This window comes from Podarcis vaucheri, assembly GCF_965113315.1.
Source record: "Podarcis vaucheri genome assembly, chromosome: 5".
Lineage (NCBI taxonomy): Eukaryota > Metazoa > Chordata > Lepidosauria > Squamata > Lacertidae > Podarcis > Podarcis vaucheri.
The window spans coordinates 40,667,779-40,692,934 of NC_138763.1; the positions used below are offsets into that span (position 1 = coordinate 40,667,779).

A 25,156-nucleotide genomic window follows, 5' to 3' on the forward strand; every position below is an offset into this window, starting at 1 on the left:
TTGAGATTTGCTAGATAAATATTTATTTCCATTTTTAGTTCTTCAAATATTTCAGATTCCAACACATTTCCATTTAAATATATGAATACAAATAAATAAGTCTCATACAAATCATAATCCTTTTAAAGAAAGATGAGTCCCCATTTAGGGTGTTTGCTATGGATTTGTTACAAATCAAAAGGAAATTTCTATCTTCCAAAATCACTACAAATCCAGTTTTAGAAAAAACAACAAAAAAAAAGTGTTTTCCACCTTCCAATCCAAAATATCTTTGTCTGGTGGTCAGGAATATGCCACAGGTTCATACACCCACCCACCCACAATTGCACACCCCTTCCTTACTCCATCTTGGAAGTGTTTCTAACCGTAGTTTGCCTAGGAAGGATGTGCTGGCAAACTGGTGAGGCTAACCTAAAAATGGAGCTGGGAACTGACATACGAGCTCATAGCATATTTCCTGATTAGAGTCAGTGCCTTGAAATTATAGTACGTAATGTACAGCCGTTGGGAAGATGGAAATTTTCCATCTTCACGTCACTGAGGTTGCTCATTGTTTATCCAATATCGAATTGTCGGGCCCCTTTTCTTTAACAGTCTTTCACTACCCTGGTACCATTAAGCTGATTCTGCAGAATCCCTTTCTTAATCCATGTTTCAGCCCTTTGGGTGAAAATTCAGAACTAAGTACTTGGCGTTTGGAACGACACGTCTGCATACCTCCTATCTCTGAACAGAGATCAGGAAAGAGGATACTTTGATATGGTGTCACAGCAGTCGCTGGTGAAGTATCTCCCATGCCATCCTTTTGCGGTAGTAAGGCATGTGACGCTGCAAAAAGAAAAACACCTTGGAACACCGAACACAGTCATGCAAGCAAACTTCCCCTCTGTGCAGGAGTCACTGCACAAAGTTTACTACTACGTTCATGTTTATTCTCTCCCCATCACCACCCCAGATTATTTCTTTGCAATAGCTTGGTTTATCAGCTCATCATGTCATGAACAGAATATATGGGAGCATATCCAAACAAAGGAATCAGATATGCAAAGAAAGTCCCAGATGTGCAGTTGTGCAAGATGGGACACCACTAATAAGCAGCCATTTCTCCACAGAAATAGGGGTCACAGAGAAGGCCTACGACAACACTAGCCATGAACAAATCACTGCCTACCTCAAGGTAGGCAAAGCAGGAGGAAAGCAACTTTAGGCTTTCCTAAAGTGTTTCAAGCCACTCACCTGTGTAAATGAAATGGGTTTATCCCTGGAGATGAAGTCTGCATATTTACAAGCAAACATTCCGCAGTCACTGCCATTCAACTGCTGTGGAATTTCCTAAGATTGAGGGAAGGGAGGAAACAGAAAAATGCAGAAATATATATATATAGATATGTATAGATATATAGATATTGCTTCTTTTCTGCTTTCCCCCCTCAACTGCAGAATACTGAACATTAAAGAGGCTCTGTTAGTGCCAGAGATACGTGGAACCGAACCCCCACGTATGATGTGATTGTACTGCACTACATTTCCCATTTCTCTCCTACATTAGACATGTTTGCTCTACGGAAAACTTAAGACTACAGGAAAAAGTTCCAAAAGTAGATCGACCATATCGGCACCACAGTCTTACCAAGTGAGCTATACATTCTGTGAAATCCACTCTGCTTGAAATTGTTAAACTTTTCCCAAATTAACCTAATCTAAGATAGTAAGCATTTCACGTTAGAATCCCTTCAGCATAAAATTTCATTATTTTTACCTAAGTCTTCACTGCTTTGAGTACCCATTTAAAAAACATTATGGAAACCCTTCAACAAGTTCAGCATTCAACACTTATGGGTGAGCACCCAACATTTGTTCATAGCTTAATAAATGATGGTTTAAGGGAGGATCAGTACACCCAAAGCAACACTTTAAAGAACATGTGCCGAGATGCACATTAGAGCCGTAAAACCACACACGCACATGTGGTTCCATACTGTAAAGTGTCCATGATGAAGGTTTTATGACCATGTTTCTCCTGGCTTTGCTTTCTTCCTGCAGAAAATGCCTGTTCAATAAAAGCATGAGATAGATCAGTCACGATTCTCCTGAAATAGAGTTTATTACTCTACAGAGTTAGCAAAATTTTGCATCACAAAGCTTTTCAATATCTGGCAGAATGAGAAGATGCTATATATCTTTAAGAGCATACTTTCACTTGATGATTTAAATTGAAAGCTTATTTTAAAAAGTTGTGAAGTAAACTAAGTAGGGAATACAGTTTTACAATAACTGTCTATTTCTAAAAATGACAGTCATATCTAAGGGGTTAAGTAAACTTCTCAATATATCTATGAGCAATTTAAGAGTTGGTGCAGTATGAAGACAGCTTGTCAGACAGTTGCTTGTGTTTGGTTATTTATTTGGCAATGCATGCCATCTCTGCAACTTCAATTAGAAGGAGTACTACACAAAAATGAGCAAACATGGGAAGAAGAAAAATACTTGTAAAGTAAATTGCTATTAGAAAAAGTGACTTACAGCAATCTCTTACATATCACATGGCCATCTTGTCCCATTGAATCAAAATATTTGATGGTCTCTCTCCTCATGTCTATAACCTATCATCAAAATAATAGTATTAATGAAACACTCACATTTGCTACTTTCACATCTTCTCACCTTCTAAAAATGAAATAATGAGAAAAGCCAATAATGCGCTCACCGCTAATGCCCAATGTACTCTGATATGAATGGGCACTAAGATTATATCATGCTGAAACAAGTCCACTTGCTTGGTCCATCTTCTGACTGCATTATAGCCATCAGAACTTAGCTTGGGGTAGAAGAAAGTATTAAACGCATACAGTACTGGAAAGCCCAGTTGTTTATTTCTCTCCATCAGAAGGTTCATATAGAAGTTAATAACCTATAAATACAAGAAACAATGAAAGGAAGAAAAGAGCAACGATTAGATGTTTATCTGCTAAAGGGGAGGGAGCTGTTATGACATCATGTGGCTAAACTGCTGGGTTGTAGAATTTGCAGTGTCTCTCCAGAACTGGTAAGAATCTGCACATTTTACCTGGGTTGCTGGTCTGATGAGGATATTTGGAAAGTAAGTCTAAGTACTTCCACTCCTGCCACATCCCCCACCTGTGGCCCCCTGTGACCCGAGCCTCCTTCTGGTGAATCATGCGAGTCTGCAAAAACCCCACAGCTCCCTCTTAGATAAGCTGAAGGCTGTTTCAGAAGCTTGCTTTGCTTCTCTTGTGTGTCAAGATTATATCAATGGTACAGACAAGGAAGAAATCAGAGCTGATGTGGACCAACGTATCTAGAATTTTTTCGATGTTGCACGACAAATAGAATCCTTTTTCTTACAAAAAGTGTTGCAGCCATCTGTCCAGAAACCAGAGCAATTACCGTATTTTTCGCTCTATAGGACGCACCGGACCATAGGACACACCTTGTTTTAGAGGGGGAGTACAAGAAAAAAAAAATTCTCCCCCTCTCTGCTCAGCGCCCCTTCAGCGAAGCGGCAGGCGAAACGGAGCCCCTTCCATTTCTCCTGCCACTTTGCTGAAGGGGTGCTGCGCAAAGAGGGGGAGATTTTTTTTTCTTGTTCTCCCCCTCTAAAACAAGGTGCGTTCTGTGCGTCCAGGTCGGGGAGCAGGGCAAAGGTGGCTTGCCGCCTTCTCGCTGCCCCCCGAGCTTGTGGGGCTGGTGGTGGGGGGGGGGTGCTGCTTTCCCCTACCGCCAGCCTCAAAGATCCCTGAAGCCCTTCGGAGTGCAGTGCGAGTTCCCGCTGTGCTCCGCAGGCTTTGGGTTCCTTTTGCTGAAGCCGGGAGAGCAAGACTCTCCTGGCTTCAGCGAAAGGAACCTGAAGCCTCCGGAGCGCGGAGGGAGCGCTCCCTCTGCGCTTTGGAGGCTTCACGTTGTTATCGCTGAAGCCAAAGAGCCTGCATTCGCTCCATAGGATGCACACACACTTCCCCTTCATTTTTGGAGGGGGAAAAGTGCATCCTATAAAGCAAAAAATATGGTAATTAAAGAAGTTGTTTCAGAATTGAGAAGTGAACTGCAGAGGAAATAAGTACCAATTCAGAAGCGCTTGTATAAACTGTGACACTGGCCGCAGGTTCTGGAGGACATTAATTTACAATGCACACAAAACCCTGCTGAATTGCCTCAAGGATCTTCAGCATAGCTAGAAGCCCTGCTTCAGCTAATTTCCCTGCACTTATTAGCAAACCTGAACATGGAATGTCATTCAAACACCAGAATGACCTTTGTTATACCAAACAGTGTAGAACAGATGCCCCTGCCCAATCATGTCAAAGTCCTTACCAAGCCAGGACACTTAAAAGAGCTTTCGTTTTCCAAGAATTCAAGTCCACCCTACCGGACCTCACAGCAAGTAACCTTGCCACAAAAAAAAGTTAACAAAGTTTTGACTAGAATTGAAAACTTGTATTTTACCACATCATTGAGCCACTGCTGGCCTCTCAGTCTCTGGATGTCTCCACGTGTAATGTTCAGCTTGAAGGCACTAGTCAGGATTTCGTCGTCGCCGCCACAGTTCAGCACATTCGCTATCTCTCTCTCCATATCCTGGAAGGGCAAGTTGCATTAGATGCATAAGTAGAGAGCAGCAGGCAGAATTAAACTCCCCATGTTCAGGGGGCAGGAGTGGGGACAAGTCATGATTACCTCTAGTTTGCTCAAATTCCTCAAATTATAAAATGATGCTAAAGCTCTTGCTTGCAACATGTCACATACTGGATATTGCAGCTTGGGTTGCAACTGAATCTGAACAGCTAATTTAAAATAAGAAGTTACTGCTCCTGGGCACAGTACCGAGGACAGAAGAGACCGGTGGCATTTGTTCAGGTCAAATAGTCCATCAGATAGGAACTTATCCCAATCAACCCTACCACAAGAATGGTACCTCTGTAAGGTAAGGAAGGCTCTCTGTAGCCTTGTCCAAGCTCAGATATTTCTGTTCTTCTGTCTCAACAAGAGAATGCCTTCCATATGTTGATTCTTCCTGGCCCAGGCTTAACCTATGTGACACATCCTCTGATAGATCATTTGTCAAGCAATGCTTTAAACTCTGTTAAAAGAAAATGGACCATTGTGAAATACAAGTCTGCGACAGGCCTGCTCATGGGAAAGGAAAATTCAATATATTCCAGTGCCATCTTTAAGATTCCACTAAAGCTGTATCCTCAGTCTATCAGTCTGGTAACAAAATAGGGACTCCCACAGACATGATCTCTGCATACTTGAGGTATGTGGAAATAAAAATACAAATATGGGAAGGAGTGACCTGGTTCAAGCCCTAAACTTTCCTGTATCCCAAAGTGGGGATTCCCTTTGCGCTACAGTGGTACCTTGGTAGTCAAACAGCTTGGCTCCTGAACGCTACAAACCCGGAAATAAGTGTTCCAGTTTGCAAACATTTTTCAGAAGCCGAATGTCTGAAGCGGCTTCCGCTTGAGTGCAGGAAGCTCCTGCAGCCAATCGGAAGCCGTGCCTTGGTTTTTGAACTGTTTCAGGAGTTGAACTGACCCCCGGAACGGATTAAATTCAAGAACCAAGGTACCACTGTATATGCATTACTTAAGTTCCAAATCCACAAAATGAGGCTTAGCACATTAGTCATCTAGCAATACAGCCAAGTTATGGTTGCAAGATCCTCCCCCCAAAAATACAATATGAAACACCAAATGTGTGTTTGCTGAGTTGCGCTTATGGAAAAGGTCACTGTTTTGATTTCTACAGCCTGGCAGATAGCCATCTGCAATCATCAGAGACAGGTACAACATTAATGTGTGATACCCTGCAGAGTCCACCCTGATGTCTGCCCCTGGGTTCCTCTGTTTCTCAACAATACTGACTGGGTATTCTGTAAAGATTCAGAAACTGACATCAGCAATCCACAAGGAGCAATCAAACCAGCAAAGCTGACTAGAAGAGCAGAACAAATCTCAAGAAGCAAAAATAATCTGAAATGAAATCTTTGACCTGCAAACCTCCTTGCTTCCTCTCTCCATACGCTAATATTCCTCCCAGCATCTTACATTGTATATTTGTGATGTATTTTAATCCTTATAGGCTGTTCTAGGAGCCAGGTTATACATAAAATATTAATCATATGGAAAAATGTAATTATGCAATGAAGGACAAAAGCTTCACTAGTACAGAAAAACGACTCACCTCTTTTTTATGTACTACTAAATTTTTAGGTTCTGGAGTTCTTTCTGCTACTGTCACTGAACTGAAAGAAGCAAAGATTAATTCACGGCAAGAAAGATGGATTTTGCTAAGGCAGAGGGGAAAAGAGTTTTCCCATGAAGGAGAAAGCATACTGGCATTTAATTCCTGCTAAAACCAATGCTCTTTCGTCCCCATGAAAAGCAGTTGCAGCAATGCTTGTGTGGAAAGAGAAAGCATGAAGGAACAGCAAACTGCAAAGGTGTATGAGGCAAACATCTATAATACCTAGCTGAGTGGCTCATCTCTCCATGAAAGCTGTACAGTACAGAACTAGACAAACATTGCCAGGGGGTAAGTTTTTAGTATAAGAAATAAGTTTGACTAGACAGTTACGATCCCATTAATATGGAAGCTGGTAAAGATACTTTGTTTGGAAGGGCTCCAGAACTGAAGGCTAGAGAATAAAAAATGTACCTAGTAAATTTTCATTATATACAAACAGAAAGGAACTAGCTATCATTTCATCTAGTTTCTCTCTACAAAATTAAGATGCAGCAGCTTTAGCAACCTAGGAAGTCACAGAGCCTAGATGGCCACCTAACATGGTTGCTTAGTTGAGATTACTGTACTGCAGGGGGCTGGACCCTCAGGATCCCTTCCAATTCGAGAATTCAATGGTTCTAAGATTTGTCACTGCCTATGTCCAGTTTGATTTTGCCCCCAAGCAGTACTTCTCTTACTCCTTATGTCCTACAACGTGTATCTATAGGAGAGAGAGAGAAATAACAAATAAATAGAGCCATTGCTAACAACAGCTCACATACTGTTTTTTGGCTTCTAGGTTAGCCCTAAATCCACCTAAGTATCAGTGCTCTAACACTTTCCCCTTGGGGAAGTTAATGATACAACTAAGTACTACTCATGAGAAAAGTGTAAAAGCAAAACCTGATGCACACAATGACTAAAGATGCATCAATGTGCAGCCAATCAACTCCAAAGCCAAAACCAGCAAATTTTTTGCAACAACATTTTCACATACCTGTTTGCTGCTCTTTGAGGGCACAGGCAGCCAAAGTTTTTAACACCTTTAAGAAACAAAAAGTGCAATAAACACAGTATTTTAGTCAAATGTAATTTTAGCACGGCACTGAGTGACATATTTAGAAAAGAAATTTTAAAATGTTGGCTGCCATACTCATTTCACATGTAAATAATTTCTCCTCTTAATAATATGCCAAGGAAACAGCTTCTTATTTCAAGTATATCATAAAGAATAAAAAACCAATAAGCTATTTCTGCCACCTTACGATAAGACACAATTTTAATGTATATCTAATTTACCGTTTTTAAAAAATAATATGCCAATATGCATGATTGGCTAGTTATACCAAGCTGGATTTTAAAAAGGAGAGAACAAAGTACTTATGAACAAATTTTAACATCATCTTTAGTGTTAAGGATTCCTCTTCCTCCTCTTATAACCATCTAAAGCAGGAGTGTGACCTTTTTTTTGGTTTTTTATCAGAACTGGCCTTGCGGGGGTTCCCATATTAGAGGTTACCGCCCACACACTTCTGCTGTACTTTCTGCTAGTATGCTGGCACCTCAGTAAAACCTCGTCTTACTGTTTATAGCAGTTTTCCCCCGGAGGTAGACGACAAGAACAGTAGTTATAGTCAAAGTTCTCAGTCTTGAGCTTCTTTATCTCTTGACTGGGCGCACAAGCATTTCTATTACAAATACATAAACTATTTGCATTCTTTCTATAACTCACCAGCACGGTATAAACTCAGCGTGTGTGTGTGTGTGTGCTTTCTTCACGCTAAACTTGCAGCCTGCAACTTCCTCCCTTTAATTGCACCTCCAGCTGACAACAATCAAGCCAAGACTGCCACTCCCACACACTAAAGGAAATTCTAGAAACCTTTTTTTAAAGGAACTTTTATCTGTTTCTTGAAGAATGTTTTCCTAACATCCCAAGCACCTGCTGCTTTTGAGAACTTCTTTCTGGCCATTGCCATAGTAGCAGGAAGCGCTTGGGAAGGAAACTGGCTTCCTTCTCTCTTCTGATACCAGTGAGGTGGGGAAAAGCTCTTATTTTCTCTTTTGATGGAGAGATAGAAAGCTTTGTCTGTCCCTACCCTCATCCCACCAGTGACCTAAGCAAAAGAAGCCAGGACCTTCTGCTGTTGTGTGAAGCCTTTGGGATTACAGGAGAATGAGGCATAAAAGGGAAGCAGAGGGAGAAGTCTCCTTCCTTCCCTTTTAAGCCTGATCTTGCTGCACTCTCAATGGAGGGGGAGGGATACTAGCAAAAGCTATGGAAAGCCTTTGGGAAACTCACTCCTTCCCTTTTCAATCTCTTATCCCTAGCTTAATCTTTGCTCATCAGCAGGAACCCTGTCCACCTGCCCACCAGGAGATATAGCCAGCTGAGGGAAAATGGCTTGGCAGGTCAGGTTTGACCTGAGCGACTGAGGTTCTCAACCCCTGGAGTGTGTAAAAGCTACCACCCCGCCTGTGTGCTTCTTCAAATTAACAATTAAGTTCTGCCATTTTCAAAATATTAGCCAGAAATTCAGTGTAACTTTCAGACACACTGCATCTCTTAAATATGTCTTCTTATGGGAAAAGTAGCTTTAGAAGGAATTCCTATAACATTATGAATGCAGATAATTATCAGAGAAAGCTGTGTCATTATTATTTTTTAGATGCAGGAAAAAGCATACGAACAGGAAGAATGGCATAATTTAACTGAAGTATTAATCACTTTGAATGATTAAGGTGGCAAATTAGGTTAGTTTAATATACTAGAATGCATCAACAAAAGTCTGAAACACTGGTGATTTTCACAAGCCTTTCAAGTTAGTGTGCAACACAAGGAGGAAATATAGCAGTAAGAAAAACTGGTAGAACTGAAAGTGTATGAACTAAATGTTAGTGTTTGATTTAATTACATACTTAATTATATACCTGTATAGTGCTTGTGTATAGTACCTACCATTCCTTGGTGTGTCAAATGAAGGGTCATCAATTTCTGCACAGCAATGAGTTTTTAGCGGCTGATGGACTTCACGCTGGACACTTGGTTTAGCATATTCACAAGAACAGAGATAAATTATATTTTCAGCTAAGGAAAAGAATCCTCAAATTTCAACATGGCATTGAACAGATACTGAATACTGAACACACATACATCTTGATACTGAAAACAAGGTATCATTCAGAGTTAGGTAAACCCAAAAGGATCTGAGAGGAGGATAACATATTAGCTAGGTTATCTGAGATTTTTTGCGTGACGAAAATACTAATGCCTCTACTGGGAAGATGGCTGAAGAAGTGGCTTCCTGCTACACCTGAGAGTGACCAGATTCCCAACTGCAGCTTCCTCTCAGTGTGTAGCTCTCCACAATCACAACTACTCACTGATGCTAACACCTATTAGTTCCTTGATATTAAAGACACTATTGTTGCCCAAGTGCATGAATTAAGGAGATATTTCAAATCCAGAATGCCAATAAGCTGAAATTACCATATTTTTCACTCTACAGGACGCACTTTTCCCCCTCCAAAAATTAAGGGGAAATGTGTGTGCGTCCTATAGAGCGAATGCAGGCTGTGCTAAGCCCAAAGCCAGAACAGGGAGACCGAGCGCTGCGGAGCGCTCCATCTTGCTGTTCTAGCTTGCGGATGGCTGCGTGCAAAGCTGCTACAGGGCAGCGAGGTGCCTTCACCCCGCTGCCCCGCAGAGGCTAGAAAGGCTGTTCCCAAGCCAGAACAGCGTGACGGAGGGCTCCGTCTCGCTCTTCTAGCTTGGGAATGGCTGCGTACAAACCCTGCAGAGTTGCCTTCACCCCGCTGCCCCGCAGAGGCTAGCAAGGCTCTCCCCGAAGCCAGAACAGCAAGACGGTTTCACTGTTCTAGCTTGGGGATGGTAGCCGCCTGAAGCCTCCAGAGTGCAGCGGGAAGTCCCACTGCGCTCCGGAGGCTTTGGGTGAATGCACCTTGAATGCACCTTGTTTTAGAGGGGGAGAACAAGAAAAAAAAATTTTTCCCCTGTTCTCCCCCTCCTATGGTCCGGTGCATCCTATGGGCCGGTGCGTCCTATAGAGCGAAAAATACGGTAACTTTATCTGTTTTGTCTTCCTCAATGCATGTTAACCTTCCCCAAGAAACACATGAGCCTACTCAAAAGAAAATGCTTCATTATTTCATTCTATGACTTTATTAAAATGTTTTTATTAGGGACTTACTCCAAGCACTTTGCTCTTGTGGGAGAGGAGTGGTTTTTATAGCATTTTTCTTTTTCTTGTTCCAGCAGCTGTTTGTATTTTTCTCGCTCCTCTCTCTGTACTCCCTGGGAGGAGGAGACAAATAATGAAGTTATTTATCGTTAAAAGGGTGATGACATTCATACCTGCATTATTCTAAACATACTCCCTATATGTTACAATGATATTATTTTTTTATTATTTATTAAATTTGCATACCACAATTCATCTGAAGATCACAGGGTGGTTTGCAACATAAAAATACAAAATATATTGAATATATTGTTGTTGTCTGTGGTTTTAATGGATCTTTAAATATTATTTAATTACATTTTAATAGTTCATCTTTTCTATGTTTTAAAGCTTTTTCTATTTTATCATTTCCTGGACTGGGAAAAATGTGGGATATAAATCAATATAATAATAGTAATAAGAATACTCCAGCAGTGTGCCTCAATATACAGTGGTACCTCGCAAGACGAATGCCTCGCAAGACAAAAAACTCGCTAGACGAAAGGTTTTTCCGTTTTCGATTTGCCTCGCAAGACGAATTTCACCTATGGGCTTGCTTCGCAAGACGAAAACGTCTCGCGACTTTGTTTCCTTTGTCTAAAAACAAAGACATGTTTTGTTTATAAAGTTAATTTATTTTCCCTTCAATTTTTGAACTGCTCTTTACAGTATGTGTGACTTTAAAGAGCAGTTAATAAACTGTTGTTGTACCAAATTTGGCTTTGTTTGGACTTTTTTTGACCATAGGAACGCATTAATTGATTTTCAATGCATTCCTATGGGATTTCGTGATTCGCAAGACGAAAAATTCGTTAGACAACAAAACTTGCGGAACGAATTAATTTCGTCTTGCGGGGCACCACTGTACAAGTTCTCAGACAGATTCGGAGCAATAGCCATCAACATAAAGAGAACTCGGATACAGAAAGCCTAGGACAGCAATCTTATCTTATATGGGAGTAAATTCCCCTGGGGAAAAATAGTAAGCTCTATTTCTGAGCAAACATGCACAGACCTAGCTACTGATCTGTCCAATTGATCAACTGGACCAAGACCAATTGATTCGTCCCAGTTCATATAGGATGGTTATATAAGAACATGGGGCCATAGCTCAGTGAAAGAGCATCTGGTTGGCATACAGAAGGTTTCAGGTTCAATGCTAAACATCTATAGGAAAGGCTGTGAAAAGCTCCCTTTCTGAAACACTGGAGAGCTGCTGCCAGTCAGTGTATAGAAAATACTGAGCTAAATGGATTAATATTCTGATAAGGCAGTGTCCTATGTAACAGGAAACTAGATCACAGATGGCAGATTACCAGATCTGCCACCCAAATTATCATCTCTCTATTCCACCGGTTCTAACTGAGGCTTCTTGTTATTTCAGAGAGAATATTAGAGAATTCAGTAGCTGATATGCAACTGAAATCAAGCTGAAAAACACTGGTTACTTTTGAGGAACAGAAAGGACAGTTTATATTTTATTAAAAACGGAAGTGTAATGGAGGTGAGGGGTGGGGGGGAAGCTACATAATGGCCCACCAACCAATTTCTGGTGGATGACCTAGCGCCTGCTCAGATTATTGCAAATAATGGTAAGGTAGAGCTTGAGCTGAATCCAGGTCTTAAGCAAGAATGCATACTCCGAATCACTTAACAATTAAGGCATAAGATAGTGAGTTTGTATTCATGGCAACACTCTCTCACAAGAAAAAATTAACACATATTAGGTGTCCATGAAAGTTCTAGGGGGAAATTCAACTACACAAACTGAAATCAGACTAGCCCTGATCTAAGAAAAAAGATGCAATAAAATGTAAAGGATGAAAACATGCCATTTAACCAGCCTTACTGAAATACACACATTTAAATATCTTGTAGCCATTTCTCTATTGCATTACAAGCTTGATGTACATAACAAGTACTATATATGTCAATGGACTTGCCTCTTCCACCGTACAGTGAAGTTTCCTTAGATGTCTTCCAGTCTCTAGGGGGGAAGTTTCTAAGAAATGCTTGTGGGTAGCAATTTTCCATGCTGGCAAGCCCTCTTGAACTGAATTATGGCTTTTCTTGCTACTCTTTCTGACACTACATTCATGCCTGGGAGGATGAAATAAAGCATTACAGAATTAAGAATGCTACAAAAACTTACAGGTTCTCATAATTCCAAGTAGTGCATAATAATTAGTGCATATCAAAACAGATTGAAAGAACAGAAGATTTACCTCAGACAGGTTTTAACTCTGTGACAATCAGTTAACATCTCTTCATTTGGATGCATACTGGTACTGCAACCAGTTTTTGTATCTATAAAAAAAGAGGAGGAGGATTTACCACAAATAATTCTATAGACAATTGCTGTGCTGATCCCAGAGGATTACCAAACTTCCTTTGGTAGATAGGAGGAGAACACTATAGCCCTTTAAGGTTGCTGCTAGAAGCACCTATTCATTCAGGTAGAATAATCAGAAGGTTCCAGCCTGCTGTTTTAGAGACAAGCTGTTATGCCCACACATAAGCGTGTCTAATCATACGAAAGTGGGTGTTGTTGAGGGCAGGCAAAAGCCGTCCTCCTTGCAAGCTAATCCAGTAGCAAGGAAGGGCTGGCATCCATTATATGAGACAACAGGTGTGAGTCCTCCCTGCCAGCAAATGACTTGCAAGGAAAACTCCAACATGCTCAAGCCCTTCAACATAAGCAGATCTGCTTACAGCAGGAGTGGGGAATACAACTCTCCAGGCCTCTCTATCCGGCCCTCAAGACCCTTCCAAGACCACAACCCTCTCAAGCCCTGCTTTGCATTCTCCTTTTGCCTAGCTAAAATGTGTCCTTGAGCACTGTGATAATGCCTCTTGCTTGTCTGAATGGGGGATGGAGACATTATTGTGTGTGCCTCTGTATAAAAACCTCTGACTTTGATGTTGCTGGAATGTAGCCTATTTTACAAATGTAACTGTCACATCTGCCCAACTTTTGCTCTAGCCCTGCTAACCACTGGCAGGTGGCCCCCAAAAGGTTGCCTGACTTACAGGTAACCAAACCCACAAGGAAAAGAACAGAAACATAATAGGTCAAAGAAGAACAAACTATACATGTGCACACACAGGCTGAAAGACAACAACCAAGGCAGACCAACCTAAGCTAGTATCATTGCAGGTTATCCCATGTCATACAATAATGTCTCAGCACTTCTTAACAAGTGAAAAAATAGTTATAAATACCATACAGTGAGGGAATGATCCCCTTGGAATCTGCTGGATTGATTGCTTCTGTCGACAGGTGTATTTTGTACTGGTACTGTAACAAGCTGGGATTACAGGTAAGACCTCTCCCTTACAGCAGGTGTTTCTAATCTCAGCTCGTAACATACAGTCAGGCTACCAGGTAAGCCTGACATCTGACTGGTTGATAGGGGATCAAATACTCATTTCACTCATTATAATGCACATCAATCTCTGACTTTTGTCTTCTGGGAGTTTTCCTGTTGTTATTCTGTCTCTCACAGCTACAATAAACCTACCATTAAAATTATGGACTGGTCATTTCTTCGTCAAAGGGCAAACGGGCAAATATAGCAGGGGATCAAATACTTTCCCCCCTCACTGTATATGAAGGGAGTATAACCACTACATGAGAGAACAACAAAAGACGAAGACAGAGTACACTCTTCAATGCTTTGAGTATTTTTATTCTGTCGTCTCAAACTTTAGGCAAATGGAGCTATGAAAAATGAAAGAGTTTGCTAAAGCAATCATACATGAAATGTAGCGACATTACACATCACTTACCCAATTCAAGCTTCTGCATCCCAGAGAAAGGTTCCATCTTCTTATCATCTGAATTACCAGATCCATTTGAAATAATCTTGAAGAAAGCACGTTTGTTTGTGTAAGTCTTTTTCCAGACATGTCAAATGTACAAAACCCACAGTTCCCTGGACTGCTCCTCTTCCAATACTTTGGATTAGAACAAACTACATTAATTACTGCCTTCTAGTCTCTCAATCCCCACATTCTTTCTGCCATTTTAAGCCATCAGTGACCAGGGCACAACCATGCATGCACAAGCCCCAATAATTTCACTCATGTAACTAGAGAAAAGTAGCATCAGGCTCAGGTGTGTAAAGCTGCAACTTATACTTAATGGGTTGGCAGAATAAGAGGTTTGCTTTTAATAAATTTGTAACAAAATGCTTAACCCTGTGTGTCACTTGATATGATTGATTGATTCATTCATTCATTCATAGTTCTCTGTTTTCACAACCAGAGCCATGAACACACTGATCTCAGATCAGATACCTTAAGAATAAAACAGTAACAGGCACTTACTGTGCAACAATACACTTGGAGATGTATTACAAAATTTATATTCATCTATGCCATTACGTTAAGAGCCTAGAGTGTGCAGAATTGGGGGTTTTGTTTTGTGATATAAGATGTTGAGTGAATAACTGAATGGAAAGGTGTCAGATCTCCAGAGATCACTTTCACCCCTGCTTTTCATTCAGCAGAAGAACCAATTCAACATAATAAAAGACACAACCTCTGACCCCACAATTATTTCTCTTAAACTGGGCAATGTATGGAAGTGAGAGCTGGACCATAAAGAAGGCTGATCGCCGAAGAATTGATGCTTTTGAATTATGGTGCTGGAGGAGACTCTTGAGAGTCCCATGGACTGCAAGAAGATCAAACGTATCCATTCTTAAGGAAATCAGCCCTGAGTGGTCACTGGAAGGACAGATCGTGAAGCTGAGGCTCCAATACTTTGGCCACCTCATGAGAAGAGAAGACTCCCTGGAAAAGACCCTGATGTTGGGAAAGATGGAGGGCACAAGGAGAAGGGGACGACAGAGGACGAGATGGTTGGACAGTGTTCTCGAAGCCACAAACATGAGTCTGACCAAACTGCGGGAGGCAGTGGGTGACAGGAGTGCCTGGCGTGCTCTGGTCCATGGGGTCACGAAGAGTCGGACATGACTAAACAACTAAACAACAACAACGGACTTCCGGCTGCTGCAGAAAGGAATGTCGGTGTGCTAAGTGTCGGCTGCGACACAGAGCTGGCAGAAAGGCTTTTGAGGGCAGCGCCAGAGCTCAGCGCACCCCCCAAAAAACCCCACAGGAGTGTGGGGACCCAAGGGTTCCTGCAGAGCGAAATTTCTCGCCCCCCGGACACCCCCCCCCCCGGTGGCTGTTTAGAACACGGGAGGAAAGAGGGAGAGGCTTGAGGATGCTTCAAGGCTCCATCGCGGCCCCTGCCAAAGCTACATTCCGACACCAGAAGCAGCAGACCTTCCTAATTAGAGGTAAAAACCAATAAAACAATTTAAAGGCGCAATTAGACCATAAAACTTCAATTTGATGAGACGGAGATAAGAGAGGAAGTCAGTCTCCAATCTTTGAGGACAGGCTCTGCAAGGGATTCTTTTTGTGAATGGGACCTGACTTTGTTTACTGCTATGGAGAATTGCTACAGCTAAACTCTGACTGAATTGTTCATTCTTATGGCTTGCAATTTTAACTGTGTCCAGTTATTTAATGAGATATAAGGGAAAATCTACACAGCTGGAGGTTCAAGCAACTTTATAAAAATTTGGAGGAGCTAAAGAAGAAGTAAAAAGGGAAGTAAGACAGGAAGCCTGCAGGGGAACTCTTGCACATTTGGGGGGTAACCTCCAAAACAAAGTGGAAAAGAGCCTGGAACAGCTTCCCAAGTATTCTAAAGTACCCCAAAAAGAAGTCGGAGAGCTCGCCAAATAAGAGTTGTTAATCAAAGCCTCAGCTGCTTGCAAATTGGAACTTTAATTGCCTGTGAATTTACGACTTGGAAAACAAGACTACGGTCATGGGATTAAAAATAAGAACGAACTAAAAGGACTTACAAGCTTTGGAAATACTGCAAATCACCACTATTTGAGAGGCTATAAGTAGATAAGTATAATTTAAAGAACAATCTCTCTCCTGCTTGTTCTTTTTTATTTGCTTTGTGCACTTCCTTTGTTCCAAGAAAATATCGGAAATTGGAAATTGGACTGACCCAATATACTTTTAAGTTTGCCTCCCTTGCTCTTGGAATATTAATTAATTGGCTCCCGCCTTATTGTTAAATACTGTATTGTATATTTATATATTTTATGTCATAGGCTTTACTGAAAGTCACCACCCCTTTTTTCTTCTTTTTTATATCTTCCTTTGTTCAGGGGATAAAAGTGAATGTGAAAGGGTGACAGGGAGAGAAATAGTTGACAAAGGGGAAAGAGAAACTGGGAGAAAGCTGGGAGGGGGGGGATAGCTGTACGGCTGAACAGACTCAGAACTGGCAGGTGTGACCTTGAACAACTCATATAACACTGGGAACTAACAGATAAGAAATGTCGGGGCCAGACAGAATAACAACACGGAAAACTGCAGCTTTGGTTGCTGCTGCAGCTGCAAGAAGGGGCAGTGTACAGGGCGATAATGGGGGAAAAGGCGACAAAGAACAGTTAGACCCTTTTGCTCAGCAGCTTTTAGAATTTAGGAAAGAGATGATGAAATCAATGCAAGAATTTACACAACAGGTCCGTAGTGACATGGAAAAATCTAATTTATCATTGAAGGAACAAGTACACAGAGATATTGAGAACTCAAACAAAGTTCTAAAGGAACAGTTTGGGATATTGGGAGACAAAGTTAACAACTTGGAGATGAAAGTAGATAAATTAGAAAAAATAAGAGAGGAGGTCACAGAAGTAAGAGAGGAACAAAAAGGGATGATAGGATTGGTGCAAGGGGTTCAAGGGAAACAGAATGATTTGGAGGATCAGTTTCTACTTTTGCAGCTACGAGAACAGGCCAGAACGATCAGGATCAGAGGTTTACCAGACTCTGACTCTGAGCCAGTCCTAGAGACATATGTGACAAAGATAATCTCAGAGTGGATGGGGGAAAGTACAGATTGGCTGGATGGCTCAGTTGAAAGCTGTTTTAGAATTAAATCATTTCAGAGCAGAGAACGGAATCGTCCAGGAGACATTTTGTTAACATTAGTGACAAAAAAAGTGAAGGACGCAATCCTTCAGAATAGCTTTGAAAATGATCTCGTGGTTGCTGGACAGAAAGTAGACATCTTTAGAGATATTCCTCTGAAATTGAGATTAAGAAGAACAAAATACCGATTTTTGACAACGGCTCTTAGGAGAGGCGACATCAGATACAAATGGGAATTTCCTGAGGGTATCTCCTTTACATACATGAAGAGGAGATATAAGCTGACATCAGAATCCCAGGCGAGAGAATTTCTGGATAAAAATGGGAGAGACTTAGACCCTAAACAAGACAGGGGAGACCCCCGATCTGAGCAAAAGAAAGCCATAGAACAACTTGCACTGGAAGAGGCGGCTTCAGGGAAAACAGATATTGTAACAATCTCTCTGGAAATGGCCAATCTGAGTTGGAATGTTAACGGATTGAATTCTGGAACCAGATGACATCGGACTGGACATGTAATAGCAAAACAGAAATTGGATATAATCTGTCTCCAAGAGACACATATTGCAAAAAAGCATAAAAGGGTCTTAATTAACAAAAAATTAGGTATGGATTTCATCTCATCAGATAAAACAAAAAAGAGAAGAGTTGTTTTTTTATATTAATCCTGCACCTGAACCCAAATTGATTCAGAAGGACGAAAAAGGCAGAATTTTAATAATACAAATTAAAATCCAGGGAGAGAAAGTGATACTGGTTGGTATTTATGCCCCTAATGATAAAAAAACAACTTTTTTCAGGAAATTAGAAACAGAACTTCTTGAATTTGCAGATCGAAAGGTTATTTTAATGGGAGACTTAAATGGAGTTCCAACTTTAGACAAGGACAGATCAGCCAGGAAAAAAAAGACTAAAGAAGGTAAACTGCCAAAAACTTTTTTTGACATGACTCAAAATCTAAAGCTGATAGGTATCTGGGGAGTGAGACATATGTTTGATAGAGAGTATACTTTTTACAGCCATGTACATGACAGCAGTTCGAGAATAGACTCTATATGGATCTCCAAAGAACTGGAAACAAGAGTCAAAAGAATTGAAATCAATCCCAGAACCTTTTCAGACCATAACTCTCTGACTATGGAATTACAAAAAGAAAACCAAATCTCTTTTAGATGGAGACTAAATGATGATTTATTAGACGATCACAAGTTTGTGGAAAAAGCAAAAAAGACCTTGATGGATTATTTTGAAATAAACAGTCAAGGGCTAACAAAATTACAGACAGTCTGGGATGCAAGCAAGGCTGTAATGAGAGGACTCTTTATACAACAAAATTCATTTAAAAGGAAATTGAGAGAGAAAAAGAAAATAGAAATATTAAGAGGAAATTAGAAAAAAAGAGAAACAGTTGCCAAACAAAGCAAATAAAGAGGCAGTAAAACAGGCAATCAAAACATTACAAACCCAATACTCAATGATTATAAAAGAGGAAATCAGCTGGAAAATAAAAAGAATAAAACAAAAATATTTTGAGCATGCAAATAAACCGGGGAAGTTGTTAGCCTGGCAGCTGAATAAAAGTGAACAAAGGAACTCCATAAATAAAATTAACATAAAGAGCAGAATTACAGACAAGCTGAAGGAAATACGAGAAGGGTTTGTTAAATATTTTTCTGAGTTGTACAGACAAGGGAAAGAAAAAACATTTAAGATAGAAGAGTGCATCAGAAATAGCAATATGCCATATTTAAAAGAAGAACAAAGGAACACCCTTAATTCCCAGATAATAATGCAAGAAATACTTGACGCAATAAAAAGCTCTAAAAATGGCAAGCCCCCAGGCCCAGATGGCTTTACAGCAAAATATTACAAGATATTAAATGAACAATTAGTGAACCCATTGAAAGATGTCATGAATGAAATACTGAACACAGGCGAAATCCCAGAAACATGGAAACAGGCCTATATAACAGTAATTCCAAAACAAGATGCAGATTTGCTGCAAATTAAAAACTATACGCCTATTTCCTTGTTAAATAATGACTACAAATTGTTTGCAAATATTTTAGCTAACAGACTAAAAAAAATATTAAATGAATATATACATCAAGATCAAGCCAGGTTCCTACCAGGAAGACAAATGAAGGAGAATATAAGGAATATTCTGAACATAATAGAATATTTGGAGGCTAAAAATGAAAAGAAAGTGGCAATGATGTTTATAGATGCTGAAAAAGCCTTTGATAATGTATCTTGGAAGTTCATGACAAAGCTGTTAGAACAAATCGGAAGTGGTCCTAAGTTTTTAAAAGCAATAGCAGCAATCTACTCAGAACAAAAAGCTAAACTAATTATAAATCAGGTGATAACGGATGACTGTAAGATCCAAAAAGGAACAAGACAAGGATGCCCATTATCACCATTATTGTTTATTCTGGTCTTGGAGGTACTTGCCAAAAACATAAGAGCAAATAAAGAGATTACAGGTGTAAAAACTGGGAGAAGTGAATTCAAGTTAAAAGCGTATGCAGATGACCTAGTGATAACAGTGGAAGAACCTAAAACTTCACTCCCTAAAGTAATAGAAAAAATTCAGAATTTTGGGGAAGTGGCAAGATTTAAGCTAAATAGGAATAAAACTAAATTATTAGTTAAAAACATGAAGGAAGAAGAAAGAACCGAATTAGAACAAAACATTGAGATTGAAGTCCATAAAAAGGTTAAATATTTAGGGATTTGGTTAATATCAAGAAATATAAACCTATTTAAAAATAACTATGAAAAAATTTGGCTTGAGATAAAAAGAAACTTAGAAATATGGAGCAGAATGAATCTCTCAATGTTAGGGAAAATATCAGCGATTAAAATGAATGTGTTGCCAAAAATGTTATTTCTTTTTCAATCTATACCAGTCATCCTGAAAGATGAATGCTTTAAAAAATGGCAGAAAGAGATTTTAAGATTTATTGGGGGGGGGGCGCAAAAGGCCAAGGATAAAACATAAAATACTTACAGATGTAAAAGATAGAGGCGGGTTTGCCCTCCCAGACCTTAAATTGTATTACGAATCTGCTTGTTTGGTATGGATCAGGGACTGGATGAGATTGGACAAGCAAGAGGCATTAGAACTAGAACGACATGACAACAGATTTGGTTGGCACGCATACTTATGGTACAGGAAAGGGAAGATTCATAGAAGCTTTTACAACCATATAATCAGGAAATCATTAATGAGAGTATGGGAGAGATATAAAGACTTATTGGAACAAAAGACTCCGTGGTGGCTTTCACCACATGAAGCATTACTGCTCAAACCACTTGGAAAGAAAGGAAAATGGCTCACATATGTTGATTTATTAAAGGAACATGAGGGAAAATGGAAATTAAAAGATTATGATGAGATCAAAGACCACTTTCAGAGTTGGTTTCATTATCGACAACTACATGAAACATATAAAGAAGACAGTAAGAAAGGATTTAGTTATACTAGATCTAGGTTTCAAACGGAAGTGATTGAAGGGAAAGTGAAACTACTGAAGGCATATTATTATAATTATATATTATATATTATAATATAGCATATTATTAGAATGGGAGACGAAAGATGAAGAGGTAAAATCAGTTATGATTAAATGGGCACAAGATGTAGGGCACAACATTATGATGGAAGATTGGGTTAAATTATGGAAAACTGACTTAAAATTTACAGATTGTTCCCTATTGAGGGGGAATTACATGAAGATGATGTACAGATGGTACACAACACCAGTGCACTTAGGGAAAATGTACAAAACTAGTTCAAATATATGGAAGTGTAAGGAAAAGGAGGGAACATTTTATCATATGTAGTGGGATTGTAAAGTAATTAAAAAATTTGGGAAATGATATACAATGAATTGAAGAAAATGTTCCATTTAACATTTGTTTAAAAACCTGAGGCTTTTTTGTTGGGGATTGTAGGGAAAGACCTGCCAAAAAAGTTGAAAAACATTTTCATGTATGCGACAACGGCCGCGAGAGTTCTGGTAGCACAAGGATAGAAGACTGAAGAAACCCCAACTAAAGAATCATGGCAAGAAAAATTGATGGACTATGCAGAACTGGCAAAATTGACATATAGGTTACGGGACAAGGATAACTGTGACTTTAAGGATGAATGGGAACCTTTTACAAAGTATTTGAAGACACAACAAAGCGAACTGGACTCCTTGGCAGGTTTTGAATAAACATCCACAATTTTTTTTACTGATAATTATTAGCTAAACAGTTTGAAGATCTACACAATTCTGTAACATGCAGAAAATAGCGTTACTGGAGAAACCAAAGACTGGAACTGAGGGAAGTCGGGGGGTGGGGTGGGAGGATGGGGTTTGTGGGGGGAGGGGGGAAATGGGGAGAAATAAGGATATGTTTTTGGAAAATATGTTTTGTTATAACTTTGAATAAATAAATTAAAAAGAAGAAGAAGAAAAAGAAACAACAACAACAAGCTGGGCAATTAATGAGACTCTTTTTGCCACAAACCCCTTTGGCCAACAATTCTCCAAAAGTGCAACAAGCAAGTTTTACCTAAGAAAAACCAAGCAGTCCAGCAGTGCATAGGCATTTCTCATGGCCTTCCATTCATTCAGCCCTACACTCTCGTCTTAAGGGCCTACAAGAAGAGTTCTCCCTTAGCCAAGGCCTATTTCTTATTTGAAGGAACTGGGATGACGAGAATAAAATTTGCAGGGAATTAAGCTTGTGATGTACAGTGCCAGAGGAAAGCCTATCCCTAAGAATCCTTTCCACTCAAGTGAATTCAATAGTGTTGCCACTCCAGAGAAACAGGGTAGTAGTTCAATGGATCTAATTTGGTTTGAATGTGCATATCAAATCTGCAGGTCTCTTATCAGAATGCATACAAACCTCGTCTGTAGTTTCTGCATGCCAACCTCCAGTCTGAAAATACTTAGTTGTCAGATGGGAAGGTAGTTTAATTAGAGAGGCAATCCCCTGATGCAGTGTTTCAAAAATACCTAGGAAAAATTAAACAGACAAAAGGGAGGCCTCTCATGAATCTCATGTAGTACAAAGTAGCATTGTAGTCATAAGGTGAAAACACCAAAGAACCCTTCCCATGGACCAATGCTAAAGGCTAGCAGATTGAAGGTCCAAGAGGTATCACAGAATACATTCACACATGGCAATGTGTATATTTATGGAAACAAGTAATCTTGTCATCCTTTTGCTCTAACCAGAAGAAGAACTGGAGCAGAAAAGGCATACGTTAGATACAAGATTCTTAAAAATGTATACTAATAAAACCAAGACTTCAAGGTCAGGGACATTTTTTGTTTTCTATACGCAGATGTCAGTCAGGATTCCCAAAGCTATTCTGGCTCAGTGGTCAATGGTAATACTGGTTTAGGTTATCAAATGTCAGAATAAGGAGTATCTAAAGGGATTGCTACCATTGTACATGCCTTTTCTATGGTGGCTTCTTGTCTGTGGAATGTTCTCCCCAGAGAGGCTCGCCTGGCGCCATCATTACATGTCTTTAGGCACCAGGCAAATAAAATCCTCTGGCTCGCCATTATCTATGGCCTGTTAAACGGGGGTTGGGCTGTTATTATGATTATTTTATCATTATGTTGCCTATTACCTTTTAATTATTATGCTCCATAAATTATGTTCTTAATGTTATTCACCATCCTGGGATCTTTGGATAAAGGGTGCTATATAAATCAAATAAATAAATAAATAAATAAATACTGTTATAAATTCTACTGGCACATCAGCTTTCTGAAATTATTCCCTCATAGAGCAGCAAACCAGGTGAATGAAACCCAATTTGATGGATGAAGCAAACTAAGTGAAACAAAATGCACTACAAAATTGAAAGTAGGCATTGGCTGATGCTACCTACTGTCACAAAGTCCTTCATGTTTAGGTTGAGTAGACCTTTACATGGTTTCAGAACTGGGTTGACTTCCCTGGGACTCCAAGATTTGCAAGTCCAATTTGCAGGATGTCCCTCTGCTCTTATCCAGAGAAAGAGAGATTTTGTCTAATTTGGTGGCTCTCCTTTCTTGGTCTGAACAGAGACACATTCCTGGTTAGCCCTTCCAATATGAACTGGGACCTTACTCTTTCTGTACAGTGGTGCCCCGCAAGACGAATGCCTCGCAAGACGAAAAACTCGCTAGACGAAAGGGTTTTTCGGTTTTGCGTTGCTTCGCTAGACAAATTTCCCTATGGGCTTGCTTCGCAAGACGAAAACGTCTTGCGCTTTTTTTTAAAGCCGCTTGAAGAGGCGCAGTTGCGACGGACCGTGCTTCGCAAGACAAAAAACATCGCAAGACGGAAAGACTCGCGGAACGAATTCTTTTCGTCTTGCGAGGCACCACTGTACTGTTATTTAGTGCTCTGGCAATTTTCCAACTAAAGCCCCTCTTCTATGTCTCTGCTGGATAGGTATGGCAATACAAAAATGCCCTTGCATTTATTGATTTATAAACAATATTTGAATAAATTTGTGTCATGCCCTGACCAAGTCTTAAAAGCACTGACTTTCCATGTTTGCATAATGTTGGTTTTTTCACTTGCAGTAAAGAATGAGTTATGGCCATTTGAGGCAGCTGTGAAATCTCTGTGGGAGGGCAGGGAAAGAAAAATATTTCAGTAATGACAGGGAGTTGTCAAAAACAAGACAAAGAGTCAGTACACCCAAAGCCAAAGTGCTTAAAATATGGGAAGTGATATAACAGGTATTACCAAGCTTCTGCCTTTTTGCTTGCTTCTCATCAGGGTCTTCAGCATGCCACCAAGTACTGTGGAAGAAATAGGTAAAACTTTTTGAGAAATGAGGCATTCAATGCAAAGCTGACTTACTTGTTGCCAAGAGACCCATGTTTTCAGCTGCTGCAGATGTCACTTTGTTTATGACCATCAAATAGTTGATCACATATCTGCAAGCTAAATCCCCCCCCCCCCCGCTTTGATGCTTCATCTGCAACATTTCCGTGCCATTTTGCTAGTATCCTGTGGCAAAAGCACTGAGTAGGGCTGTGCACTGAAAACAAGATTTGGTTCAGATCCACTTTGGCACTTCAGAAAGCAGAATGGTTCAGCGTGGACCACTTTGGAGGGCACTTGCTTCATCTCATGCTTGAATCAGAAACTAACTCTGAAAAATCTGAAGCTTCATGTCTGCTCATGGACTATAATTGGGAAAGTTGTAACTTGTTTCCTTTTTAACTTTGGTACCTATTTTCCTTCTGCAAGAAGGAAGCCTGCCATTATTATTCTTACAAACAATGAAGATATGCTTTAGTAAAGCCACAGCAAGTAACCACATCCACATTCCTAACAGCAATAAAAGCATACTGAAGTCTACCTAGAACAATAGCTGTCAACTTTCAGATTTGAAAATAAGGTATCAGCAGCCTCACCTGTCCCGGGGACAGTCTACAGGATATCTAACAATCCAGGATAGAAGCGAGAAACGGCGCTGGAATAAGGGAATTTCCCACAAAAAAAGGGGAAGGTTGACAGCTATGCCTAGAACCAATGTCTGTCTTTTAAATACAGCTTGGTGTCTTAAGCATTATTAGCAAGGATGTGTATGAAGCACAAACAATTTTGAAAGTTTGTAAAAACAAACAAACAAACAGTAGAATTAAATTTTTGCTAAAGCTGAAGACAGATTTTCGGGA

The 25,156-nt window shown here is 40.0% G+C and overlaps 1 protein-coding gene across 6 annotated transcripts in view; it reads right to left on the reverse strand.

The window, feature by feature from the left end:
* Nucleotides 1–25,156, reverse strand: part of SENP2 (SUMO specific peptidase 2) — a 26,608-nt gene continuing 1,452 nt past the window's right edge. For 3 of the 6 annotated variants that reach the window (XM_082221823.1, XM_082221820.1, XM_082221822.1), the window contains exons 2-17: nucleotides 24,216–24,271; nucleotides 22,368–22,477; nucleotides 14,277–14,352; nucleotides 12,713–12,794; nucleotides 12,431–12,587; nucleotides 10,458–10,561; nucleotides 9,206–9,288; nucleotides 7,244–7,289; nucleotides 6,205–6,265; nucleotides 4,934–5,098; nucleotides 4,465–4,596; nucleotides 2,708–2,911; nucleotides 2,524–2,603; nucleotides 1,966–2,050; nucleotides 1,237–1,332; nucleotides 1–828 (exon numbers count right to left, since the gene is read on the reverse strand). In XM_082221823.1, the coding sequence (XP_082077949.1) occupies nucleotides 766–828; nucleotides 1,237–1,332; nucleotides 1,966–2,050; nucleotides 2,524–2,603; nucleotides 2,708–2,911; nucleotides 4,465–4,596; nucleotides 4,934–5,098; nucleotides 6,205–6,265; nucleotides 7,244–7,289; nucleotides 9,206–9,288; nucleotides 10,458–10,561; nucleotides 12,431–12,587; nucleotides 12,713–12,794; nucleotides 14,277–14,352; nucleotides 22,368–22,477; nucleotides 24,216–24,271 (1,600 nt within the window). In that variant the 3' untranslated portion in view covers nucleotides 1–765. Of the gene's footprint in view, nucleotides 829–1,236; nucleotides 1,333–1,965; nucleotides 2,051–2,523; nucleotides 2,604–2,707; nucleotides 2,912–4,464; nucleotides 4,597–4,933; nucleotides 5,099–6,204; nucleotides 6,266–7,243; nucleotides 7,290–9,205; nucleotides 9,289–10,457; nucleotides 10,562–12,426; nucleotides 12,588–12,712; nucleotides 12,795–14,276; nucleotides 14,353–22,367; nucleotides 22,478–24,215; nucleotides 24,272–25,156 lie in introns of all 6 variants that reach the window. The other 3 variants (XM_082221821.1, XM_082221825.1, XM_082221824.1) reach the window with 3 other exon arrangements.